Source organism: Acipenser ruthenus, chromosome 3 (genome assembly GCF_902713425.1).
Source record: "Acipenser ruthenus chromosome 3, fAciRut3.2 maternal haplotype, whole genome shotgun sequence".
Lineage (NCBI taxonomy): Eukaryota > Metazoa > Chordata > Actinopteri > Acipenseriformes > Acipenseridae > Acipenser > Acipenser ruthenus.
In genome coordinates this window covers 35,287,042-35,305,787 of record NC_081191.1, presented here as the reverse complement: position 1 = coordinate 35,305,787, position 18,746 = coordinate 35,287,042, and the positions used below count along the sequence as shown (strand labels likewise).

The following is an 18,746-nucleotide window of genomic DNA, read 5'->3' as shown; positions in this document are numbered from 1 at the left end:
TTCAACCCAAGAAAAAGATTTCTTTTTAAAAAGTTTTAAAATTTCTAGACTGTACATTTCTGACAGATGGTGACTAATATTTGAGCTGGCATTTTGGCAAACATTTTAAATTAAATATATTCATGTTTTCTGTCCAGGAGGAGAGAGTAATTCCACTGATCTCTCATCTTTTTGCTAAATACTTTCCATCACTCTGGCAAAATGGAACATTAGCAAACCAGCAGGCTGCCCTTCATGCTGCTTTTGATGTTAGGCTTGGCTTGAAATTAAACAAGGATAGGAACATACTGTACTGTACACCCCCCACCAAAGCCAGCAAATGCATATCTAGAGCCAGCAGTACCACAAAAAAGTAGAAGGCAATGGGAAATATATATGCCCTGAGAGCAAAATCAAATAATCATGATCCAACTCCAACAGCTCTTTTCTGATAGGGTTAAAATGAGTAGCATACAGTATGTAGGCCTATACTCAACACAGTATGCTATATTCATTTATTTACATTTTTATAGCGCCTTTTGCAAAGTATAAGTATATTAGGCTAGGGTGGGGAGATACAGATTAGTTGCTTAAATTAAAGGAAAGGGCCACAGGCTAGGTCAGGGTCAGGCAAGCAGGGTCATAACAGGAGGTCAGGGGCCAGGAGTATCAGTAGGATTGGCTAGGGAGAAGAGATGTGTTTTGAGGGAGAAGCGGAAACTACATAGTGTGGGTCTGTTTTATGATAAGGTGGAGTATATTCCAATGAAAGGGAGCAAGAAGGGAAAAGGAACGGAAACGGGACTGGGCACAGGGCAAGGGTGGGACCGAGAGGGACAATAGGGATTGGGAGTATAAGGGATGTGAGGGAACATAGTAGGTGATCAGTGCAGCCAGATAAGGTGGGGGCAAGACCATGGAGAGATTTGTACACAAGGGTAAGGAATTTGAACAGGCAACGATAATAGACAGGGAGAGCCAGTGTTGTTGGAGGAGGAGAGGGGAGGTGTGGGAGGAGCGGGGGGGCGTTGAATATAATACGGGCAGAGGCGTTTTGAATTTGTTGCAATGGTACAAAGGCGTAGGACAGGAGGACAAGGATGAGGGAGTTACAGTAGTCGAGGTGTGTGAAGATGGGAGAGTGGACCAGAAGTTTAGTAGTAGAAAAAGAATGGAGGGGTGTATTTTGCAGATGTTGAATAGGTGGAAACGGCAGGTGCGTGTTATGGTCAGAAAGGGCAGAGAGGGATGGAATGAGGGACAAGGGAGGGAATGAGATGGTAGGGCAGGGTGGGGTTAAAAAGGGGGAGGGGAAGAAAAGGATTTCAGTTTTTGATTGGTTGATGAGGAGGTATCAGCACGCCATCCAATATTGGATAGCAACCAAGCAAGCTGATATACGGGCGGCAAGATCGGGGGTTAAGGAGGGGAACAAAAAGAAAATCTGGGTGTAGTCAGCAAAGAAATGATGGGGGAAGATAAATTAGGAAATAAGAGCTTCAAGGGGTGAGGTGTACAGGGAGAATAGCAAGGGTCCAAGGACAGAGCCTAGAAATGTGGTTTCTTTCAGTTACACCAGGCAAGCCACACACAACATTTTTCAACCAAGTCATGTCAGAAATACTGTCAAAATACAGATAAGATACAGTGCCTTGCATAAGTATTCACCCCCCCTTGGACTTTTCCACATTTTGTAGTGTTACAACCTGGAATTTAAATGGATTTAATTGGGATTTTTACCATTTGATTTACACAACATACTTAACACTTTGAAGGTGCAAAATATTCTTTATTGTGACACAGAAGTTAATTAAACAAAAAAAGACATTTGTTGGTTGCATAAGTATTCACCCCCCCCTGAGTCAATACTTGGTAGAAGCACATTTGGCAGCAATTACAGCTGTGAGTCTTTTTGGGTAAGTCTCTACCAGCTTTGCACATCTGGATCCTGAAACTTTTTACCCATTCTTCTTGGCAAAATTGCTCAAGCTCTGTCAAGTTGGATGGGGACCATTGGTGAACAGCAATTTTCAAGTCTTGCCACAGATTCTCAATCGGATTGAGGTCTGGGCTTTCACTGGGCCATTCTAAGACATTCAGGTTCTTGTTTTTAAACCACTCCAGTGTAGCTTTGGCAGTGTGTTTAGGGTCAATGTCTTGCTGGAAGGCGAACCTCCGCCCCAGTCCCAGGTCTCTTGCAGACTGGTTTTCCTCTACAATTTCCCTGTATTTGGCTCCATCCATCTTGCCCTCAGTCCTGACCAGTTTCCCAGTCCCTGCCGATGAAAAGCATCCCCATAACATGATGCTGCCACCACCATGCTTCACCGTGGGGATGGTGTTCTCAGGGTGATGAGCAGTGTTGGCTTTGTGCCACACATAGCGTTTTGCGCTAAGGCCAAAAAGTTCAATTTTGGTCTCATCAGACCAGAGAACCTTTTTCCACATGTTTGCTGTGTCTCCCACATGCATTTTGGCAAAATCCAAATGGGATTTGATATGGGTTTTTTTCAGCAATGGATTTCTTCTCGCCACTCTTCCATAATGCCCAGCTTTGTGGAGCATCCGGGTTATAGTTGTCCCATGGACGGTTTCTCCCATCTCAGCTGTGGATCTCTCCAGCTCCTTCAGAGTTACCATTGGCCTCTTGGTTGCTTCTCTGACTAATGCCCTCCTTACCTGGTCACTGAGTTTTGGTGGACGGCCTTCTCTAGGCAGAGTCGCAGTTGTGCCATATTCTTTCCATTTTTTAATAATGGATTTAACGGTGCTCCGGGGGATGTTCAAAGTTTGGGATATTTTTTTTATAACCCAACCCTGATTGGTGCTTCTCCAGACCTTTATCCCGGACTTGTTTTGATAGCTCCTTGGTCTTCATGATGCTGTTTGTTTAGATATGCTGTCTAACAAACTCTGGTGCCTTCCAGAAACAGGTGTATTTAATCTGAGATCATGTGACACTTTAATTGCACACAGGTGGACTCCATACAACTAATTATGTGACTTCTGAAGGCAATTGGTGTCACAGCAAAGGGGGTGAATACTTATGCAATCAAGACTTTTCAGTTTTTTATTTGTAAATAATTTTGAAAAATATGTACATTTTTTTTCCCACTTCGACATTATGGACTATTTTGTGTAGATCAGTGACAAAAAATCCTAATTAAATTCATTTTAATTCCAGGCTGTAACACTACACAATGTGGAAAAGTCCAAGGGGGGGTGAATACTTATGCAAGGCACTGTATACTTCCAATTTTGTTGTACATTTTGACAGCTACAACATATCATGAATGTAGGCCTTTTGTTATTTATTTGTATATAGCATTGAGCACACACACTACTAAAATGACCACAGTAACTTGGCTCTATTCAGCAGTTTCACATAATTAGATGTTAAATATACTAACCAGGTCTGCATTCTCTTGAAACTATTTGAATAATAAATACAAACAACAGTGACTTAAGTGGGATGTAAAGGCAGTGCCTGTTATTATAAATTGAAGCAAGGTATATTAGGAACTTTTCTTTGCTGACTGGCAATGGGATGTGTGAAGTTCATACAGCCCGGTTAGAAGGTACAATTAACTGTATGCATTCTGGTGGTCTCATCCTAATTTCTGGACCTAAAATTTGCAAATGGACAGGCAGTGTAATGGCTTGCACATTATGAAACAACTGATTGATACCAACTTCCTGCACAAGCAATTTCCACTGTTTCCTTTCTATTTGATGCACCCCCTAGAAAGTCTAACCCAGGGCTTCCCAACCCTGGTCCTGGGGACCCCATGTGGCTTCTGGTTTTCATTCCAATTGAGCTCTCAATTACTTAACTAGACCCTAAATTGAATTAATAATTTACTTAATTAGACCTTTTTAATTGCTCTTAGCAGTTGCAGAGTTCAAGTTACTTATAAAATGTAATTGCTAACTTGAAATCTGTAACTGTTTAAGAGTGAAACAAGTAAAAACCAGAAGACATATTGGGGTCCCTAGGACTAGTTGGAGCAAAGCTCTGGACTACTCAATTCAATAATTAAGGTAATTGTTGTGACAAGATCCTGAACTAAAATGGATTGAAAGAGCCACAAGTTAAAAAAAAAAGAGCTAAAACAAATCCAAGAGAGTTTGCAATTTGGGTAATTCACTCACTGCAATTCAGCTGTAGCTGTACTTTTGCAGTGCTACAACTAAAATAAATGCAGCTCAAATGTCAGAATAATGCTTTTTAAAATGTTTGAAGGTTGCTAAAGAGGTGAAGCTGAAACACTGTTTAGTCTGTTCCCCCTCGTTCAGAGCCTTTATCTCTACTACAGCATGAATATTGGTTAACCACATAAACACAGCAGAAACTGGATGCTTGCCAATTCTTCTTATTAATAGCTTTAATAGTTGTACTCTATATTAATCTTATCTTGTGTTTACAGAAGCATTTTCTATTATATCTAATGATTGTCAGTAACAGTGCCCCACTAATTATATTTAAATAAATCTGAAATAAAAACACTTATTATAAGAAATCAAAATCCAATTCTAGAAACAAACAGGATACATAATTATTGAATGTATGAATATTGTCCTCCTCAGGGGAACATACAGGAAATATAAAGGAAAATCAGATCTCTTTCTTCGGTTTGTATTAATGTTCTAAACATCATCATATTTAGAATTAACCATGCTTTAACTGAATGGTATAAAAGTTGATGATGGGATTTACCGTGGTTTTCTCAAACAAGGTCTTTACCAGCATGTTAGAATTTACTATAAAACCAATAAAGCAAAAAAGTATGTTTTGTAACTGAAAACAAATAACTATTATTATTATTATTATTTATTTCTTAGCAGACGCCCTTATCCAGGGTGACTTACAATCGTAAGCAAACTATGAATGCATTCCTGTCATTAAGATTACAGCTTACATTCTTTGGTTTTTATTTTGGATGTGGTCGAGAGGTGTTTTTCCGGTTTTTATTATTATTGATCAAAATTGGTTATATTCAAGGATAGAAAATAAACACTGCTCAAATATACTATATTTCAGTTTCTAACACTCATTTTTACATACATCATACATTTGTAAAGGTGGGCTTATATAATAATAAAAAGGTTACCTTAATATATAGAAGTGCAGATGGATTGAGGAAAGAAAACCCAGGTCCCATTGCAAACTGAAGTACTGTAAGAAGATCCCATTGATGTAAACTATCTTTTCTCAACAAGTAACTGTCATAAGTCCGTCGACGAAAAAGAAGGAAAAACATCCTGCAATATTGTTGGAATCCAAACAGTCAGCATACAATTTCAAAATTAAAGTGATTAAAAAACAGATTTGAGGGATTTTGTGTTCATATCATATTCAGTCATTCAGAAAGCAGATTGGCATGTATCATGGCATACCTTTTCAGTGAGTTCGCAAACTGTTGAAAACACACACCTTAGAAAAGAAATGTTCCACACTGGCACTTGCAACAGGAAGTAGGGTTGTCACGATACCAGAATTTTGAACATCGATACGATACCAGTTCAGTTTCACGATACTCGATACCTCTTCAATACCACGGCAAAAAAAAAAAACATCTTAACACGCAAAATAAGAGAACATTCCTTTAATAAAGGTAAACAATCTTGACTCTAGGTCAAACGGTGCAGGTGCAGTAAATGTAATTTGCATATTATCACTTAAGAAAATGTTTTGTGTAGGACTATGATTGACTGACCCTTTAATAGTTCTGCTTGTTTTTGGTGGTGAAATAAAGAGGATGAAGTAAAACTACAAATTGGATGAATTTGAGATTTTTATTAAGTGATTCAGGTGAGTGCTCTGTACATTATTGATGGAGAAAAGTTCTCAATTTTTTACTGTTATTATATTTGTGCGTATAACTGTGACTACAGGGATTTCAAGTAAGTACCATATGTGGAATAAATCAGCACAAACTGGGGGTTCAGAAAAAAAAAAAAAAAAACATTAGTTGATTTGATACCCACTAAATTTAGTACAGAAATGTAGGGCAGCAGTGTGGAGTAGTGGTTAGGGCTCTGGACTCTTGACCGGAGGGTTGTGGGTTCAATCCCAGGTGGGGGACACTGCTGCTGTACCCTTGAGCAAGGTACTTTACCTAGATTGATCCAGTAAAAACCCAACTGTATAAACAGGTAATTGTATGTAAAAATAATGATATCTTGCAATAATTGTAAGTTGTCTGCTAAGAAATAAATAATAATAATAAACAAAAAACTAATGAATGGCAGGATGAAAATTAAATATGCTTTTGAGAAAAAAAGAACATTTGTTGTCAGTGCTCTAAGTAGAAAAAAATGTATTTTACAATCAAACTTCAAGGTCTTGGGTACATGTCTAAAATGAAATAATTAAAATTGGAACACCAGAACAAAAGTTACAGCCATTTATAACAAAACTATAGAAAACACAAGAAATGCAAAATAATATATAAAAGTAAAGAAAATGATCAAAAACAAGGGAAACGCAATCTTGTTTTATTTTGTTTTGCAATGTTTTCTTTGCTATCCTGCGCGTCTGCTCCATCCAGTGCTCTCTCACACAGCGTGAAGCAGTCAGGTCAGATTCTCACCGACGTAGATGCCCATATTTGGTATAATTAGAACGCCACAGTCCGCCCCTTTCCAAGAGTGACAGCCATATGCGCCTATGATATACTGCTCTCCTGTACTACGTCGCTGAAGGCTGAGCCCAGGGCCCACCGCAATACAGCTAGACTAACCTCAGGGAGAAATCTGTGAAGTGTGTTTGATACATTGGCGGTGTTTACATGCAAGTTTTAATCGCGCTACTATAGTGCATTCATGACGTGTCACGCGCAAATGACGCATGATTGTGCTCGTTCCAAAAGTGCACGGCAAAAAAAGTGTGCTGAGGTGGGCACCTGTTCTGCTGTGCGCAGTCCTGCCGAATCAGCGGTCCGAGAAGTTTGTACAGAGCAATACCCACTCGCTTCTACAGCGGCACAGGTGTACGGACATGTATTGGTGACGGCTCCATGTCCACCCGTACAAGTTTCACCAGTTGGTCAAATGTAGGTCGGATGACCCGAAATGTTTCAATCCATTGTTCGTCAGAGAAAGACTCGTGAAGCACAACCTCCTCCCACCAAACAGAGGGACGATGATGCGCCCGCATTAGTCTTTCCTGCCGATGCACAAATAGAGGTCTGTACATAGGGAAGAAGTGGATGAGGATGTCTGCTGGAAACAAAGCTCTAGATAAGAAAGCAACAAATGTACGATTCCTTTCCTGCAAACCCATTGCATGGGACTGAAGGAGTTCTTCCCATACAAGACTTAATCTAGCCAGTGTTTGTCTGTGTCTTCTCCATCCATCCATTTTTGTCGCAACTACGTTGTAAGTAGGCCTATGATTTTATATACCCTTATAACTAATTAGCAAATACACACAAATTATGTATTTATTATATTAACAGCGTTTGTGTAAGTTTCCACATTTTCTGCATAATTAATTTTAATATTTCAACATTCAAAGTACCTGTATTTGAAACCAACACATCATGAGTTGTTTTTAATATATTTGTTCCACATTCACGCATATTTGTGATTATTGAACGCATAATACTTTTGTTTAGCACATTAACAGTTACGCAGTTGGCTAAGACTAATATATATGGGTGTGTGAAAGGACATCAATAGCCTAAGAAGCATAAGAAAAGCAGTAATGGGAATTGGCGAGTGCTGTCGGTTTTTGTACACATGCTACTTCTACCACTTATAGAACAACTAATTCTAAACAATAACAGTAATAACTATTATTACTATTTTCTTCTTCTTGGCAGCATGAACCGTTTTAACTGCAAGCCGTTTGTATTCTAGACAGATGGGGGTAACCTTCTCTTCATCTCTGCCTAGCGCGTAAAGCCTCATGTAAACCCCTATGCATTATTTGAACGATATCCTTTATCGCGCAGCATCGCTTTTCAGCGCGTTTGGTGATATTTAAATAAACACTCCCAATATTTTATTATTAATGAGGTCATTTGCATTTGGACGACTAAATTCTCTCTCTAAAATAAACTCTCATGTAAACGTGGAAGCAGAACTGTCATGACCAAAAAAGCGCGAGAGATCTGTTGTCACACGTTTCAGTTTTTGCTTGTAAACTGCCCCATTGACAGATAACTAGAGTCGTTTCCCCCCAGGCGAACAGCAGATAGCAAGTGAAGTGGCAGCGCTGTTTTACAGTTGAAAACCAGTTCCTGCATGGTGGCTGAGAGGTGCAAAAATACTTTTTTCATGCGTTCCCATGACGTGTTTCTCCAAGCCTCTTGTCATACAAACACTGTGCTATTTCAATGTAATTTTTTAAAACATATATACATATATATATATATTTTGCTTGTTTAAAGAAATGAGCTAACTAGCAAAGCTACCGATGTATTCGCTTAGCTAACTTGCTTGCTCGCTGGTTATCTGTAACATTAATGTGAAAGCAGACAAATACGATCTATCACTCCAACGTAGAGCACAACACCGTACACATTAGCACTAAATTAGCTAGCTTGCTTTCTTAATTTCACATTTCCCCATCGTTTTCATTGAGGACCTGTATTTTTGACTTATACATGTGATGCATTCGTTCAATAATCTACGCTGTTGCTAACCTGTCTGAATTATTTTTTCTAAGAGCGCGGGGCGCTGAGCTTGTGTGCATCCAATCTTAACCTTTTACTCCTGGATTCCGTCTGTTTCGTTGTCGCTGTTTCCACCTGGAGTGTATGGTGTCCCTGCACGGACAGAAAGGGAAGCTTTTTTTTTTTATTATAGTAAATTGACTCCGTCTTTTACATGAAGGACGCAAACACGCAATTTTCATTATACAAGTACAGAGTGCTCCGATACTTTCTGTTTATCGGTATTACCGAATGCATAATTAATGAAGATCAGAACGGTTTTTGAAATTTGGTATCGCGGTATCGGTATTTTTGACAACCCTAACCGGCAGTGCCAGCAACATCAAATTAATGCCCTCTCCAATATGCCAGTGCAGTAACTGCTTTATTTGTAGGAGATGGACTCCGCATGTATTCCCCAAACTGTTTTTGCATTGCCTCTGGATCATCTTCAGGTGTAAAACAGTAAAAACAAAAATAATAATAAAATATATTTTATATATATATATATAAAAATAACAATAACAATTATTATTATTATTATTATTATTATTATTATTATTATTATCAAAATGTTACAAAAATTGCTCCTTACATACAGGGTCAATGAACTGCACATAAAACCTAAACTAATCACCCTTCTGGCATTGCAAAGTGTCATCTAAGCACTGTGTTGCAGCCTGCCCCTCGGTAAACAGGCTAGAACTGAAGAAAAAAAACTTTGAAAGGCGCTTCCAGTGTTTCACATACTGTACCCCGAATGGTTTTTAGTCACATACTTGGAAAAGTCATCTTTATATTTTTGATTAAGCAGGCTTTTAATTCTGACACCAAGGATGCACCATACCCTCCTACATTTTACAGATGAAAACAGGTACACTTGTGTTGCGTTAGACGAGCAAGCGGCTCATGGCAGGATGTTAAGTGAGCAAACGTCTCATAGTGCAGTTAGTGAACGACCAAAGTGAGAGAGCTACTTCCAGCCCCCCCCCCCCCCCCCCCCACCCCGAGCATTTTTTAAATGTTACCTTCAAAATATGCATTTTTCCAGCAACCTAGAAATCCCACTTTCACATTTAGATACCACAAAACATCTGTAGATTTTTCATTGTCACACAAAATCTCCCAAATACTATTATGCTGAAGCGCTTTCCGTTTCCTTAACCCTGTGCACAGCGGCCCTGTCCTTTCCCGCATTTGCTTTTGACGCAGATGCTGTAAACCATAAGCATCCTTTTTTAATATTAATAATTTTTATCTCTTACCCAAGAGCACAAAACAAAAAAAACATGAATACAATTTTTAATTTTCTCCTTAAACTCTCTCCATTTTTAATCCCAGCACCCTACACCATCTGTAATAAAATGTTAAGGCTGTATTCTTCTGAGCAGTACTGGAAGCCGAGCACCTGGTGGTACTGTTCTGAAATGGACTGTCTGGCTGCACATCCACAGCGGTTACCATGTGGACATGACGCTCCTACCTGCATACGGTGAGGTAGACAGTGTTGTTTTCAATTTTATAAGTTGCACTACTTAAGTGCTCTAAAATTCCAGATACAATAGGAATTATAACTCTGCAGTGCTTGCATACGATTTATGTCTTTCCTTTGATGGTTTCTTCAACTAAATCTTCATTTTCTTTTACATAATGGCCCCATCACTGTAGCTTCACAAAACACACATTTAGGTTTTCAAACTGATGTTAAGCATGCCTTTGCTTTAATCATGCCAAGGTTTCATACCCATGCACAATGAGAATGACTAACGTTTCGTTTTATTTACAAACATCAAGCTTAAATGTTGAGCACCTCCAATCCTCGATCTATACGTGAATGTACAAAAAGCTTTAAAATTTGTTTGCAAACAAAAGAAAACGTGTACAATCTTGCTGCCTTGGAGCGCTTTTTCTATCCTGTCTAAACAGAATAATGCATCTTAAACAAAAAAGGTAATGATGCATAATCTGCTACTGCTAAATGGGTTTCTTAGGATTTCATTTGGAAGGAGTCCACGGTACCTATAAAAAAATAAAGACCTTGAAACTGAGAATTACAATACACTGGTAAAGGCTTTTTTCAACACTATACAGTGGGAGAAAGTAAGCTAAATTGCATTCCACCCCTGCTTCTCAGACTTGGCAAAAGTATAAATAACACCTGAAGCATTTTTAATCTTCTAAAGCAATTATTTACATGCTCCATCCTCCTGCCGGTAATGCTTTTTATAACTATCAGGACAGGCAACTATCAAATTACCATCTATTATTTATCTGGAGCTTTCCCCAACAGATACAGTAGTCATTATAAGTAAATTACAGCATCATAAATTTTGCTTCTAATAATAAACTGCTTATTTCAATGAGCGCTTTCCTACATACTGAAAAAAAACCTGATCCAAAGAGCTGAAGTCATTTTCTAAGGTTTAACAGTCAAGAATATGGCATTCTGTCATTTAGACATTTACTCACACATGGAGTATTTGTCATCACATCATTAAATCTTCTGAAACATGTGGGAAACCTCATTACTTACAAACATGAAGCTTTGATTATGTAATGCGTGACCAACTGAAGGAGATCTGATATGCCTTCTTTACCTTTAACAACATACAATACATTTGGAGATGAAAATGTAAACAACACTATGGGATCTATTTTATGAACTAAACAGTGACAGATTTCAATACTGTCACCCGAAAACTGAAAACTTGTTTTTTTCACGGACCTCATTTCACTCTATTTTTACGGTGTATGGTTTCTACACTGAAAATTGGTGTTGCAAATCTATAATAGTAGAAGATACAAAATGCTGTGTGTGTGTCTCTTATCAGAGTACTTAAACTAGCATAAACATTATGCATACCGCAGTTTAATTAGCGATACTGGAATATTTGCGTTAAATCTTTTGAATGGCTTGCAGATACTGTAGTTACTGTGCCATTAACGTCCAAACAGCAAATTCTGCATGTGACATTTTATGTTACAGTCAAGGGGCAAAAACTGGCACAGGAGCTACATTGGAGCAGACTTTTGTGTCGAATAAAGAGAGAATCCAACAAAAACAAAGTTATTGATAAGCAAACTACTGTAAAGATGTTTAAAAGGTTTTGGACATATTGGGGTTAATGTGAACACAACAAGGTAGCGATATATCTGAATAGCAGCACAACCACTGTTTTCTGCTGACCATGTTTTTTCATGTTTGAGCAGAACCTTTCCTATGATCAAGAAAAAAAAAAACCTCAATCTACCCCACGTCCCTTTTTACAGATGCTACACACATTGCTTACATATTTTACAAGAAACAGTTACATGCAATGTGGAAGCAAAAGCCCTAGTAATAGGAATATTAAGAAGTCCTTGGGAAGTAGTGGGGTGGGGGTGGAAAGAGAGAGAGAGAGAGAGAGAGAGAGAGAGAGAGAGAGAGAGAGAGAGAGAGAGAGAGAGAGAGCGAGCGAGAGAAAGAGAGAGAGCAAGAGAGAGAGAGAGAGAGAGAGAGAGAGAGAGAGAGAGAGAGAGAGAAATGTCTCGACACCCACAGGCCTGCAGTATAAACAGGTCATTAATCCACTTACAAAGGCCCCTGTTCTGCAGATTTCACATGTGTTATTCCATTTGGAACCTGCTGCTTTTAGGAATGGGAACTTTGTGCAAATAAAGCAGGCAGAGTTTATTTTTACTAGTTTAAATACTTTTGATGGATTATTTCCAGATTGTTTCTGGTGGTTAAGTTTAAACCAATTTTCAAGTGATTTTAACATCTCATGAAAACGTACAGGGCTACCTTGACTACCAATGTCCCAATATTATATTGTTTGTTAATAATATCAAAAAAGTCCTTTCACATAAGTGTACACTATACATTTGATCTACTGTCATTTTTTTTTTTTAGTTTGAGTCAAGGTTGGGGAGTCAGTTAAAAACACAAACTCACACATACTCGCACCGTCTATGGTTTCAGAAAAAAAAAAAGATTAGATGATCCAATCCTTGGTCATTCATCAAGCGTGCTGACAGTGAGATACAAGACGACCCAAGTTCTCAAATCCATAGAATAATGCAAGAGGATCCTGCTGTGAAATAATTGTCCTGGTTTACAATAGAAATTCAACTCCACTTCTGAAGGGTGCTGAATTGCCACTGGTCAAGGTAAATCCATTTGTCATGAAAAGAGAAACAAGAAGCATCTCCATCTTGTTTTGTTGGTTTCACCTCAGCTGTTCCAACTCACTTTTACAAAACAGATTCTTTAATTTCTGTCTGCTTTACGCTATGTGGCTATGCTTCTTTGCTGCTATACTGCAATCATGTCAATATGCAATTGACTATCAGCAAAAGTGATTTTATACATGCTCAAATCGAGCACAATTATACTGAACACCAGAAGGTGCATACTAAAATATCCTAATATCATTGTAATCAGTGTCAAAACGGAAGCAAATTAACATTTCTTACAAAGTATTCAAAGCAATAAGCAATAAGCAACCCCCAACCCATCAGCAAGTTGTTTTCTAATTTCTACTCACACAGAAAACACTTAAGAAAGAAACACTATTTGTTCATCTTAACAGTGCAGATCTAGAGCTGATACAGTGGGAGGACAATTATTTTACACTACCTTGGGACTAGTGTTGATTATAATCAATCATATAACAAGTCAAAATATTTAGCACATTTAAACACAACATTTTTATTAATTGGGGTGTTCTTATTCTAGGCTATAGCACAGAGGCAAATAACTAAAAGAATGAACACGTTATAAACCTACAAACTCACACCCATTCAGTTCTCTATCATAATCATATTGTCAAGTGCAATTACAATTATTTTAAGTGCAATTTATTGTGTAATACCTATCCACTACCTAGTGCATGCTTCTTAAATGATAGAGCACTTTTGAGCTAACCACACTATTCAACTGTTCAAGTAATCCTTGTCCTACTACAATGATGGACATCATACCACATAAAACACCACTACTTCCTCTTTCCTGAAAGCACACAGATCACCTCAAATACACATAAAATAAAGCCACATGGAGATCAATAAGATTCATTTACGAACTGGGTAATGTAGATCAGAAAGCTGTGGCATTAAAATGCAAGAATGAAACAAAGGTTGTTTTGCACCAGCCCAATCAAACACTGGGAGTAACCACAAGTTAATATATGTTGATCTTTGAGCACCATTTCACTACAGGTTTAATGAAATAGCTATTTTAAGGCCTGGGTGGAGGTTTTATTAGTTTAAATTACTGTTTTGATCAGGTTTCGTGCAGACACTTGGACTTCAAGGACCAATAGGAGTCCTGTAAATGATGGCCCTGTGGCAAAGTTGGTCCTTCTAGTCCAGATCTTTGTTCCAACCATGTTCTAAATTGATTAATTGAAGCGATTAACCCTCCATCTGAGTCTTAAATTAGGTATTAGTTCATTGTACCTTTTAAATCTAGGGTGGTATGTTCTCCAGGACTGCAATATGCCATTCTTGGACTTATTTTTAAACAGATATTTGCATCACCCAAACAGCAGTTGTTATAAGAAGGAAATTAATCTGCACTTACCTGCAATTGGGAGGAGGGTCCAGTGTTATTTCTGCTAGCTCCTTCTGAATCCTAAAGACAAAGGGAAACATTTTTGGTAAATACTAAAATATATGCAGCACAAAATACTAGTTTTTTCTAACTTTTTGCAAAACATGCAGTCAATCAATAAAAAAAAGTCAAATAAACTTTGTGATTTCCATTAAGTATTGTTACACTGTTTTGGTTCAATATGAAAGCTTTCACTAAGTCCAGTTTTATCTGGTGTAATGGAAATCTATTTACAATTACTGTATAAAAAGCCTGAAGTAATATGTAGCCTAATCAGCTGCCAATTCACAAGATTAACATTTAATTTTTCCCTGAAATGTCATTATGTATCAGCTGGGGTTTGACATTGTCATTTCACTGCATTTGGACTGTGGTAATTTATCATTTAATTTGAGACAGCAGTATAGTGGTACAGTACATACATCAATAATGGGAAAACTGGGTGTGTCCATTCCATCTCTTTGTTCCAGGCATATTCTAAATGGTTTATTTATACCAATTAATACTACATACACTTTGGTTAGGATTTGTATGTTATTTTAAATAAGAAAATGAGATATTCTTACAATAATAGGTTGTCCCCCCCCCCCTCCCCCACCGCCCACTCCGCCCCCCAGAGTCACTTCAGTTTATTAAGTACAGCATTCCAATAATGTATTCAGTTAACAGTTAATAAAACATCTGTCTATTAAATGTTGTGTGTTATGAATTATTCAATTATTCTGCAATGTAGCCTAATACATGTAATATTCATCCTTCTTTTCTTTAATATGTCCCTTAAGATTTACAGCTTAAATCTGTATGTAAAGATATATTGGCTCCAATGGGTAAAATAGCCCTGGGTGACGTCAGATACTGTAGTGCACAGAAGACTAAACTATGGGCAAATGTAGTGAATTGACACAAAGAAATTCAATTTTCATGTACACTGCAGCTTTCATATGCGGGAAGCTCATTGTTAAATGTAAAAAAAAAAGAAAAAACATTTTAATAATCCGCAATAAAAGGGTGCACAACCCTTGGCACTCATGCAATTAAATAATTAATTAAGCTTTTGAAAAATCCTCCAGGAAAACTAATTAGAAAGTGGCATGTATTTTAAGAAATGATACACATTTGGAAATGTTAAAAAAATAAAATAAAAAAAAATAAAAAATAAAAATCAGTTTAAATTACTGTTAGGCCTATTTAATTTCCTTGACATAATATTTGAGACTAGCATATTCTCATATTCTCTCATAATGTTATTACAGCATTTTTCCCCAGGATAGCCCAACGGAGATGCTATGAAGCATTTCCAATTTTACAGCTGGGAGGGACCAAGTCACAGAAGTATTCTGTCCAAGGTCATCCAGCACTGTACAGTACGGCAATGCAAGTCAATAGTGCAGCTGGGATTTCAGATCTGCTTCCCCGTCTTCATCTCTATGCACTAAGCCATAATAATTACAAACTATTTTAGATTAAAAACAATGATATGCAACCCTTAAGGTTATCATTATTATTTGGTAATGGTATTTTCAGTAAACTAGTATTATATGAATACTTTCATCACATTTTAATATAAAAACAGATTACAGTGTCAAGTAGAGGCACTTCAAGATGTTTTACCTTTTGGCGCTTGTTGAAAGCTTTGCAGCGGTTTTGCTTGAGATTTTTGTCTCTTTTTTCTTCGGCTGCGTTTGTTCTCTTTCTTGTTCTTGTTGAACACTGTCCCGCTGATCTAGGTCAGAGCTCCCCCCACTTGTACTGGGGCTGTTGTCAGGTCTTTGCACTTCACTGGACATCTTGGTCCTAGGAATCACAAACCAAAACCCACAGTTTCATAGCTGTTGGTATTGAAATTTTATCAACTGATCCCAAACGCGACAACCCAGAAGTGTGCTATTCAGCCTCGAGGTCAAGTAAAACAATGCAATTCAGCATAACTAGTACTCATCATATCCTCAAAAGCAATGGAAACATAGTTCAGTCCACTGTCTAATTTTAGGCTTTCCAGTTATTGAAAACTTGTCAACAATCACTGAAACCGGGGGGGGGGGGGGGCAATTCATAACATTGTGGATAACATTTTAAACTAACAGATACTGGTGAATGTGATGTTTTCCCTGTGGCTCATGTCAAGTTCTGGTACCCCAATACTTAACAATAATATTATAAAAGCCCTTTGCAACACTGATACCACTATTTGTAATAACAATAAAAGACAAGTACAGCCATAAGTCAAGTTAGGTTTTATTCTAGATGCAATCTACAGAAGTTTAAAACCCCAACCATGGCTCAAAATGCTCCAATGTGCTAATTTTCTCTCAAGTAGGCAGGAGTTACTTTAGATGCTTACAATAAGGTTTGTTTACACCCTTCCCTCTTTGTTGTCAGAGTACAACCACATTTACCTTTACACTATACCTTGTCAAACTCAAAGTGTCTAGCCAAATAACTGCAGAGGTGATGAAAGCAAAGAATATGAACTCACTTTTATGTCAAACAGGAGTCTGGTTTAATTTAAAGCTGCTAAAGCTATGGAAGCTCTTTAAAACGAATTTAGTGTACTCCCTTTCTAAAGAACATTAGCAAATATGTGCCTTAGACTGCACATAAATAATGCCAGGTACTATATTAATGTCTTTAAACGTTATAGCCTCTGGAGCCTTAACGTTATTTTTTCTTTGTGATTTGGGCACATGTGGGTCGTGCAAAGTATTTTTGATTTTTTTAAATGTAATAAACATCATCACTAAAAAAGAAGACAATGGTAAAAACATAAACAGACATATGTAAGTTTTAAAACAACGGGTTGTCATTGAAAATAACTTTAGAGAAGCGAATAAATATAGGATGTTAAAAATTGTTACACTTAAAACCGTTCTACCAAGAAATGTGTTTAATTATTGCAACGTCTAGATGATTATAGCAGACTGTAAAAGACAACTGTTAAAACAGGGTTTCTCTTCACATACAGTGCATGAAGCAATGAAACTAATGCATATACAATATAAAGTTATTTATACAAAAGGGTATTTATGTGAAAGATATATGTTTGTAATTTATTTGTGGATACACTTGATCAGTAATAATCGCAATTGGATTTCGTGGTGTCTTGTGAACTTACAGATTTGAAATTCTAGACATAGCTGCAATACGCAGTTCCTCAAAATTGAATTTAATTATTACGATACAAGTCACTGTTACTGTTGTGTGTAATATTTTAGTGTTATTCATCGGCAATGTTAGTTTTACTCATCGCACAAAGAAATTGATTTACAGAACGCTTACTCAATCATGTTTATATAGTACTTTCTAAATAAAATACTAGAACTTTTCTTATTGCGAATGCATTTTCGTGCTAAAGCAATCAAGTGCTGGCTAATAAAACTTTGAAAGAAAATGTTACAATTATAAACTGTCACATGTTGCAATGTAACCTTAGTACAAAGTCATGCATATTAAACTTAGCAATGGTAATAGTGGTTAATTGCATTTTTTGTAGTAAGAAATAATAATCAAAAGACAATTATTGTGTAATTCATACAAAACTGATATCAATAATATTTAGAAAGGTGTATTTTCCCTTTGGCCACACGACCGTCAACGTCTGGTCTTTAAACAGAAATATGAAACTCAAAGCATTTTGCCCCTTTGTTGAGTAAATTAATGTATTTTTTCTGGCAGACTTGTCATACACCGAGAAGCAATATTTAAATGCACAAAATCAGCTCCAGTTAGTGCAGTACTAGTCAATAATTATGCCTTAAGAGGCCTTACATCCCCGTGGAAAAATGCAGTGAACCCTCTGTGCCTTTATTCTTTTACAAGATTATCGGTCTTTTCGGAAACGTGAACTCTATAACGAATTGTTTGTAAATCAGCACCGAAAGGAGCTGCTTGGAAATGTGTGGAATAGGCAAGGTTTCTCCAATGACCACAGGGAGAGCTGCTTCAGCACAAAGACACTAAACACATCCCCCCAATAAACAAAACTGTCACTTTCACGGGACATTTCCTTACTTTTTGTCAGTTTTAAAGCGGAGCCACGAAGTAAAGCTGTTGAATTTACCTGTCAGTTTCGGGGTAAGTGGTTGTCCGTGCTAAAAATCGGTGTTGTTAACCCCGATGTTAAGTATTCCCGTATCTCTCACTCTCTTTCGGTACTGGAACGCATACACTGGCAGAAAAAGCCAAGAGAAACTGAAGCAACCGGACCGCCTCCGTGCGCGCTCCGGAGACATGGATAGGATGCGCGCAGCGCGCTCCACATTCTGCCGTGCGAGGGGCGGGGATGAGAAGTACAGAAAATACTGAGAATACATAAAACATTATCAGTCTTTTAAGAAATGAACAGAGGAACACGTCTTGTATCTATACATGGAGCGGCTACCTGAGTGTGTGACAATGTGTTGACAGGGACTTCCCATGTCAGCAAGGTGCGAAAACGGGGATTTCCGAGTCACAACATACCGACTCATCGCAAACTTTTGCTAAGCAGTATGTACTTGTTTTTATCCTCGACCAAT

The 18,746-nt window shown here is 37.6% G+C and overlaps 1 protein-coding gene across 2 annotated transcripts in view; it reads right to left on the bottom strand.

The window, feature by feature from the left end:
* LOC117394987 (ubiquitin-conjugating enzyme E2 E2-like) overlaps nt 1–18,498 on the bottom strand; it is a 139,844-nt gene extending 121,346 nt beyond the window's left edge. The window contains exons 1-3 of one of the 2 annotated variants that reach the window (XM_033993785.3): nt 18,290–18,498; nt 15,844–16,026; nt 14,203–14,253 (exon numbers count right to left, since the gene is read on the bottom strand). In XM_033993785.3, coding sequence (XP_033849676.2) covers nt 14,203–14,253; nt 15,844–16,019 — 227 coding nt within the window. In that variant the 5' untranslated portion in view covers nt 16,020–16,026; nt 18,290–18,498. The remainder of the gene's footprint in view (nt 1–14,202; nt 14,254–15,843; nt 16,027–18,289) is intronic. The other variant, XM_033993786.3, reaches the window with a different exon arrangement.
* Nucleotides 18,499–18,746: the final 248 nt, after the last annotated feature.